Genomic DNA, 8,831 nt, shown 5'->3' with positions numbered 1-8,831 from the left:
TTGTGTGCCTCAGTTTCTTTCCATGTGAAATGGGAATAACAGTACCTACCTAATAGGGCTGTTGTAGGAGTGAAGTGCTTGGAATAGTCACTGGCACATAATGACCACAGTAAAGCTAGCTTTTATTACAGGTTTAAAGCGTTTTCTAAATCCAGAGTACATCGATTTTTTCCGTGCCCCGCCCCCTCCAACAGGCCCCACCCTCGTCCCCATTCGGTCCGGCCTCCTCCTTCCCTGGTCCTACTGCAGCCCGCCGGGTTCCTCCCGACACCAGGGGGCGCGGCGCTGCAGGGGGCCTTCTAGCGAAGCGGGCGACGCTCTAGGCAGCGGAGGCGGCTGCTCGGTGGCATAGCGACGGCGCTCTAGCCTTCGGGTGTGCGGGGCGGGCTCTCAGTGGTGCGGCCGGCGGGCGGCGATGGCGGCCGTACGGGGCCTGCGAGTGTCGGTGAAGGCTGAGGCCTCGGCGGGGCTGGCCTTGGGGCTCCCGTCGCCTGAGGCGGAGTCCGGTCTGGAGCGTGGCGAGCCGGAGCCCATGGAGGTGGAGGAGGGCGAGCTGGAGATGGTGCCGGTGCGGCGCTCGCTGAAAGAACTGATCCCGGTACGGGAGGCGAGGGGGAGGTCGCCGGGCGAGCGAGTGTCCCGCGCCTGGACGGGCCGGAAGGGGAGGCGGCCGGCTGCCCGGCCGGGGAAAGTCGGGGGAAGGAGAGAGGGGAGCGAGCGCCCGGGGGGCGGGGGCGCCTGGCTGGAGAGACCGGGAGCGAGAGGAAGGACGCAGGGCGCCCGGAAATGGGTGCTGAGGGGCTGCAGGCGATGGGAGAGCTGAAGGGTGGTTAGGACGTCCCCTTCCCGCCCCTCTGTGCCAGGGGGTGAGTGAGGACGGGCTGGGTTGTCTGGGCGGGAACCGAACCGAGAGCGGCCCAGACGGCGCTGTCAGCGGCGCCGGCACACTGGGCTCCTTGCGGGTCCTGCTGCGGGGTGGCTGGTGGCTGGTAAACGGGGCTCTCTTGGTTTCTCCTGGGAGGGCTGGACTTGACAGCAGTAGGAGCCCCGTGTTTCTTGAGGGTCATCTTGCCCCCGCGCAGCCCCACGGCTCTGTAGCCCCCACACGCCGGCCCCGACACCTGACCTTTCAGGAAACCAAAACATCCGCCAGTGCGCAGTGGTTCTTGGTCCGCCTTTTTTGCTTGTGTTTTGGTGGTCCTTTGCCCGCTTCCTGGGGCCGGTCTCAGGCCTGCATGGCCCTTCTCCGGCCCTTAATGGCTCACCTAACACGAAGGAACGACTTTTTACCACGTCAGCAAGCCTCGGTGTTCAACTGAAATTATGGGGAAAGGTGAAAGTGGATCACTCTAGATAGGACATGATAATGACTCCGGTAACAATAATTAACAGTGTCTTTTTACCATTTACTACATGATGCCGTTTCAGTATCACCGTAGTTGTGAAGTATGTGTGCCATCCCTGTACTCATTCAGTTGAACACCTATGGCCTCCCCCACTATGTGCCAGGCACAGTCCTAGGCACTTGATCAAGATGAAACTCCCTCCCGAAGTTTATGTTCCAGTTGGGGGACACAAGTAAACAAATAGTTTCGGATAGTGGTCGATGCTATGACAAGAATAAAGCATGTTAATGGCAGAGAGAGTGCAGAGGGCAGGGAGGGTGTGCAGAGCGGGAAGCTGCATGGGATAGGATGGTCAGGGAAGTCCTCTGCGATAGTGACATTTAAGCCGAACCCGCAGTGACACAAAGGACCCAACCATGTGCAGATTTGGAAGAAAGTGTCTCCAGTAGGGGCAACAGTAAGCAGAAGGCTCTGAGACGGGCACAAGATTGTTTGGTGGGGGAACAAATACGAGAGCTGTGAGAGGTCAGGAAGGTGGGCAGATACCATGGAGGAAACCAAGGCCCAGAGAGGCCAAAGGAATTGTGACGTGTCCTGTAGTCTGTGAACGTCAGAGCTGCCTTTTCAGTCCTGGGTTCCCCAATCCCACCCTCTTTTCATTGCACTGTGCTGTGTTTTCCGTAGGTCTGGGCGAGTCTGGATTTTCTGCATGTTGATGAAGACTTGTGCTTTATTTACCTCATGGCCTGGCATGATGAATTGGGCCGGTCTGGGTTGGGGAGATAGGTGACTGCGCCTCATCTTGGATGCTTTTCACAAAAGCTTGTAGATTTCCATTTACATGACACCTTCAGGAGATGGAGTTGTTTAAGGTTCGGACAGGCTCTCAGCTAGAAGTGACTTCTCCTTAGCGTAGTGATTGCTACGCCAGTCACTGCGATGGGCTTCCTCAGGATAAGGGGTTGTCAGAGTGGGGGAAGGATTGCTCAAGAGAAGGACTATCCCCAGAGCATCAGCTGTTTTTATTATGAGTTTTTTTGTCAGTTGCTGTCAGCATTTCTTACGCTTCCCCCTCGTGTTAGGACACAAGCAGAAGATATGAAAACAAGGCTGGCAGTTTCATCACTGGAATTGATGTCACCTCCAAGGTAAGACAAACCATGATTTATTTATTCATTTTGACAAGCGGGTGAACTTGGTTCCTAGGATTGGCGGAACTGCAATTATTCTCTACCACCTATTTTCTTTAGTTGCTGGATTAAAATTTATTTAACTTAAATTTTATATTACACAATGATGCTTTTGTGCATTCTGGAAACATCCAAGCAGTATTTGTAGTCTCATGTTCACGATAAGATAAAATCACTATACCTGTGTTTAATCATATCCAAGAAAAAGTTCTGCACTGCAAATGCTTTTTTATGCTGTATACATTCTTTAAAAGTGGTATACTATTTTTTACTTTAAGTGAAACGAAACATGAAAAGTGCCTGGCACATAGTAGGCTTTTAGTAAATGTCTTTTATTCCTCACTGGCTGCAGGCTTAGGAAAATAGGATTTCCTGCCCTGGCTGGTGTGGCTCAGTTGGTTGGAGCGTCATCCTGTGCAACAAGGTCGCAGCTTCAGTTCCCGGTCAGGGCACATACTTAGGTTGTGGGGTTTGATCCCTGATTGGGGTGCTTGCGGGAGGCAACCAATTGATGTATCTCGCTCACATCGATGTTACTTTTTCTCTCTCTCTCTCTCTCCCTTCCTAAAAACAAAAAACAAAAAACAACACACAAAGAAACCCCCTCCCCCCCGGAAAAATAGGATTTCCTTACTGTGTGGCTATCTAACCTTTGAAGACCAAGTCAGCTGAATTATTCTCAGTATCTGGGAATATTATCTTTTATCTAGTGATTGCTGTTACTAGATTGCCAACTTCACTGTAATTCCTCACAGAGCCAAACCTATTATTTTCCTTATTATAAATAGTGCATATTGGTTGCTTTAATTGGTGATATCCAGTTTTGACATTCTTTCTGCTTTAATGTGTGCAATTGAGTTTGGAATAGAATCTTGAATTCTGAATAATAGTACTATGATGCTATATTGGATGTATAAAATAAAAAATAAAAATGTCATGCTTACATTTTTATATCTTATTTGGGACTCAATCTGTCGTAGATCAGGGGTCCTCAAACTTTTTAAACAGGAGGCCAGTTCACTGTCCCTCAGGCCGTTGGAAGGCCGGACTATAGTTTAAAAAAAACAACTATGAACAAATTCCTATGCACACTGCTAAGTCGGCTGCTCAGCACGACAGGCAGCGGCGGCAAAAACACCCGGCGGGCCGGATAAATGTCCTCGGCGGGCCGCATGTGGCCCGCGGGCCGTAGTTTGAGGACCCCTGGTCGTAGATGGCTTAAAGGCCAAAGAAAGAAATGATCTTTTAGACAAACAAGAAAATAAAGTGAAGATGTTTTCTTACTGTAATTGAACCAGAAGTAGACTGTACTGTTCTTAATCCTACACAGTTTGCCATTATATTAAACAAATATAATGGGGGAAAGAGTGGTAGTCCCAGAATTGGTACTTAAATTGTTACTAAAGAAAGGTAGATTAGCTATTTGCACTGGGAAGATTTCAGGGAAGAAAATTAGCATAACTGTTGGGAAATAACAGAAGTGTTGCTGCTTTACCAATCCCCACAAGCTTTCTGTATAGTCAGACCTTCAATTAGTGTGGCAAAGTCAATATGTAATTAGCGAAGGGTTCCCAAGAGCCATCAGAAACCCACAGTTGGATCTGGATTTATTTTAGGTCTTGGAAAAAAAAACAAACTTATGAAGCTGATTATTTTGTTTTTCAATGAGGCGTCAATGCTTCTTGTCACTTAATTTGAAAACTGGCAATTCCATGGATACAAGCCTAGAAGAGAGAGTTTCTTTGCCTCAAAGCTATTTTTAAACCAGGAAAAAGCCTTAGGGAGTGGACTGCTCATGCAGACATAATGTGGATGAGTGTGATAGGTGTGATTACCATGCACACAGACAGTGAAATGGGGATGGGGGGTGAGGGGGGGGGGGGGCTCCTAGAAATAGCACTGAGATCAGAAGTTCTGCCCCACTTACTGCTGAAGTACCTCGAGCAAACCTTTTAACTTTTTTGTGCTTCAGTTTCTGCACCTGGAAAATTGAGATTTGAGATTGTTTAGTTGTAATTTGTTTGAATCATGACTGCTAATAAATGAAATGTCAGAGAATTAAGCGTTACTTATTACTCATTGGATCAACTAATATTCATTGAATTCCTACTCTGCCTTAGACACACTGATAGGCATTGAATCATCATGGAGATTATTACAAATTATAGCAGCATTAGTGTACACCCTCCCAGTCATTGACTTTGAATATCCAGTTCTCTGCAAAAATTATTAAAGGTACATTGTTGCTTATTTCTTCTGATTTATTTTAGGGTTGTCACTGATGCCTTATGTTGTATTTGTGATTGTGTGTGCGATCTAACTTTTCTCGTTCATTGAAACGTGGCTTTTACTGTACCTTCTAGGAAGCAATTGAAAAGAAAGAACAACGAGCCAAGCGCTTCCATTTACGATCAGAAGTAAATCTTGCCCAAAGAAATATCGCCTTGGACCGAGACCTGATGAAGAAAGGTACTGGGTGTTGGGGGGAATTTTTCCACGTTTCCCCAGACAGTAACGTTCCTGCCGTGGCTGGTGCTTCTGGCCTTGCCTTGCATGTGCAGTCCTCATTCAAATACTCCCAAAGGAAAGAGACGTGTGAAGTCTCCATTTTTGAGGTGGTCTGTTTCAAGCTGTGTTAGCTGTGTCTCAGATGTTAGAGCTGGAAAAAAAAGATTGTCTTGTCAGAGGAGGCCCAACGAAAGTCACCCAGTTAGTGGCAGAGCTGAGATTGGAACCTCTGCTTCTACGGACTCCTACCCATTTCTGCTCTTATCATAGAAAGCTTAACTTTTCTTTGTCTTTAAATGTATTGGAAGTAGCCAGAGCCAGTTTGGCTCAGTGGCTAGAGCGTTGGCCTGCAGACAGAAGGGTGCCGGGTTCCATTCTGGTCAAGGGCACGTACCTCGGTTGCAGGCTCCTGGCCCTGGTCGGGGGCATGCAGGAGGCAACCAATCGATGTGCCTCTCTCACATTGGTGTTTCTCTCTCTCTCTCTCTCTCCCTCTCTCTCTCTCCCTCTTCCTTCTACTCTCTCTAAAAATTAATGGAAAAAATATCCTTGCGTGAGGATAAAAAAATAAAATAAATGTATTAGAAGTATATCACAGTGAGACCTCATTAAGGGGAGTCAGAGCAGTATTGGATTGGTAGGGGAAAGTTGTCAGTACTTCTTTAGATATGCAGGCTTATGATTCTATCTTATTTTTCTATTTTATTAGGATAAATGTTTTGCTTCTTGGAACTCACCCTGAATTATAAAGAGTAATCTGCCCCAGTCTTCTGAAGCAATTTACAAAATAAAGGGAAAATTTTTACTGAGTTCATAGCCATACTTATTATTCCACGCTAATATAAAATAAATCCATGAGTTCAAAAGGTCTCCCTCTGTTGTATTTGCAAATGTGGGTATTTCTGAAGGACTTAATAGGCAGAGCTCTGCATGTTAAATGTCTGTGCTCTGCTCTATGAGTTTCTCTAGGCTTGCTTGATTGATAAAAGCATGTTGAATGAACGAAAGAATAACTACTATTTTGGGGGAACTTGATGTCCTACCTGGCACTATGTTAGTTGGCATATTGCATATTCGTTTCTTATTCATTTCTCACAACAACCCTATGAGGAATATATGTTTTATTCCTGTTTTACAAAGAAATAGGCTCAAAGAAGTTTAATAAATGCCTGAGGGTATGCAGCTAGTAAAAGTGGAGTCAGGATTTCAGGGGTTCAATTCCTGGTCAAGGGCATGTACCTTGCTTGCAGGTTCCCTGGCCCTGGTGGGGACTCATGCAGGAGGCGACCAATTGCCTGATGTATGTGATATGATAGCACAGACCCAAATCTCCTCAGTCTGTCCCAGTGGCTTGGTAGAGTAGCTTGGATACAGAGCTCAACTCTGAATCCTGCTTTACACTTTTTTCTGCCTCATGAGTTCAAGTTGGAAATATGACCTTGCTTCCCTTGCAGGCTGGGTTTCCAGGCATCTACCTGAGTGGACTTCTGTTTCAGGAAAAGTCCTATGAAGGCCAAGGATAGCTGTGCAGCTTGGCATTCATGTGCCTGCTCAGTGTGGGCCCAAGCAGAGCTCTGGAGCCTCTCTCATAACTGCAGCTTGCTCACTTCTAGCCTGTGAACGTTCCCTGTGGCAATTCGTGCCTTTTCATTCTGCTGATTTTGCCCTTCCTTGTCCCATGCTTTGTCTTGTTCATATGTCATTTTCTCCATGAAGCCCTAATCACCCACTCACATTTCTTACCTCTGTTGCAGCTCTTTAATGTGCTGGTGCCCTCCTGGAATCTTCTTCCCAGTTCCTTTGTGAATGTGGATAAGTTATTGAACCTTGTTAGGTCTCAGTCTCCTTGTTTATAATGTGAGAATATGATACCTACCTGAATAGGATCACTTTTGGGGTTAAATTTTACAAAAAAATTTTTTTTTGAAAGCAATTTTAATCTTATGGTTCTTAAGATATTCCTAAAAAGCAATAGATCTGCCTGGATGAGCTGGGACACGTTGCTCATTATAATCTGTTTTTCGTCCAGAAGGCAGCATGGTCTAGGGTAGTATTCCTGAACTCTGGAGAACCCTGCTGCCTATCCCAGATCAGTTTAAATTAGGATGGGAGGTAGGCAAGGGGTTTGAATAGGTCCCAGCGATAGTTTTTTTTGTATCTCCCTAGGTAATTCTAATGTACAGTCAAGATTGAGAACCATTGGTATGGTGATTAAGAGTGTGGGTTCTGGCCCTGGCCTGTTTGTTCCATGGTTACAACATTGGCCCATGGACCGAAGAGTTGGGCCCATCCTGGTCAAGGGGATGTACCTCAGTTGCCGGTCCCCTGGCCCTGGTGGGGACTCATGCAGGAGGTGACCAATTGATAACGTGTCTCTCTCATGTCGGTCTCCCCCCTTTCCCTCCCCTCCCCCCTTCCTTCCTCTTTCTAAAATCAGTTTTTTTATAAAGAAAAGAGTGGGTTCTGAAGCCTGGATGTCTATATTCAAATCCTGACCTGTTCCTTTCTAGCTCTGTGACTTGGGGAAGTTACTTAGGCTCTAAGAAACTCAGTTTCTTCATATGGAGAGGCAGATAACAGTAGTTTTAATAGGGTTGTTGGGAGGCTCTAGCATAATGTTACAGTTCTTATGTCTGGTACGTAGTAAGTCCCCAATAAATGTTAGTTGTTATTTTCATTATCTGGCATTTTCCATCTTCCAAGCAGTCTTCTAAGTGGCCTAGCCTCTTGGGAGAATGGGAACATTGGAATAAACATCTTGACTCCTGCAGCCACATTAGGTGTCAAATTATTGCTTCTTCTTAATACCAATGGCAATAATAAAGATACCGTTTGGTAAATGCTTACTTTATGCAACTCAGCCCTGTGAAGGGAAGGTAATTACCATTTCTGTTTTACTGATGGGGAAACTAAGGTGCTGAGAGGTTGAGAACCTTTCCTGAGGTCCCAGTGGCAAGTAGCTAGGTAAGTAGCAAAGCTGGGATTTGCAGGCTGGTCTGGCTGAAGCCTGTGCTCCTAACCTCTCTGCCAGCTTTCAGGGAGAGTGTGGGATGTGCTGCACTGATCATTCTGCATCAGGAGTGACTTGCTGCTTACTCTTAGCGACTCAGGGCCGAGCAGCTTTCATTTCCTTATCCCCAAGATCAAAGCTTTCATGGTTGGAAGGAGCCTCAGAGGTCATCCGAAGTCACCTCCTGCCCCATGCTGCAGGCCTTTTGGCAAAGTTCCCAATGGTCTTTTGGCTTCTGCTTGAACATTTCCTAGTGATGGCAGAAGGACTATTTATGAAGCAGTTAATTTTGGTTTTGGATACATGTTAATACATGTTCCTCATGTTGAACAGAAATTGCTTTCTAATAATTTCTGTCTATTAGTTAGTTATTGTGTGACCCTTAGAACAACATTATGTTCTTTCCTCATTCACATAATAATCCTTCAGGTGAATGAGCAGTAAGCCCATTTCCTACACTTTGTTTATGTGACTTGACTTTCTAGCCTCTCTCCTCTAAACTCTTTTCAGTTTCTAAATATCCTTCATAAGGTGAGGTGTAGATTCCAGATATTGTTGGATTCATGGAGAGAATGGCAGGGCTACACCACGATTTCTGTCTTAGCCACTTCATAGTGTACTCACCTTCTAGTCAACCGAAGCATGCAGGTCTTTTCCCTGGGAATTCTCCCCATCAAAGCAGTCTTGTCTTGTACTTGAGGCACTGTTTAAGAATTGCTTTCTTATTTATCTTTACCAAATTATATCTTATTAATTTCAAGACTCCATTTTAGTCTG

The 8,831-nt window shown here is 46.0% G+C and overlaps 1 protein-coding gene across 2 annotated transcripts in view; it reads left to right on the top strand.

Moving 5' to 3' along the window:
- The first annotated feature begins 366 nt into the window (after positions 1-366).
- The window catches only part of NCBP3 (nuclear cap binding subunit 3), a 33,844-nt gene continuing 25,379 nt past the window's right edge, over positions 367-8,831 (top strand). Inside the window, exons 1-3 of one of the 2 annotated variants that reach the window (XM_079798890.1) lie at positions 367-598; positions 2,429-2,494; positions 4,900-5,005. In XM_079798890.1, the coding sequence (XP_079655016.1) occupies positions 416-598; positions 2,429-2,494; positions 4,900-5,005 (355 nt within the window). In that variant the 5' untranslated portion in view covers positions 367-415. The remainder of the gene's footprint in view (positions 599-2,428; positions 2,495-4,899; positions 5,006-8,831) is intronic. The other variant, XM_079798889.1, reaches the window with a different exon arrangement.

This window comes from Cnephaeus nilssonii (genome assembly GCF_951640355.1).
Source record: "Cnephaeus nilssonii genome assembly, chromosome: 19".
NCBI lineage: Eukaryota > Metazoa > Chordata > Mammalia > Chiroptera > Vespertilionidae > Cnephaeus > Cnephaeus nilssonii.
Note: the sequence above shows the minus strand (reverse complement) of the source record. Positions and strands in the feature narration are given on the sequence as shown.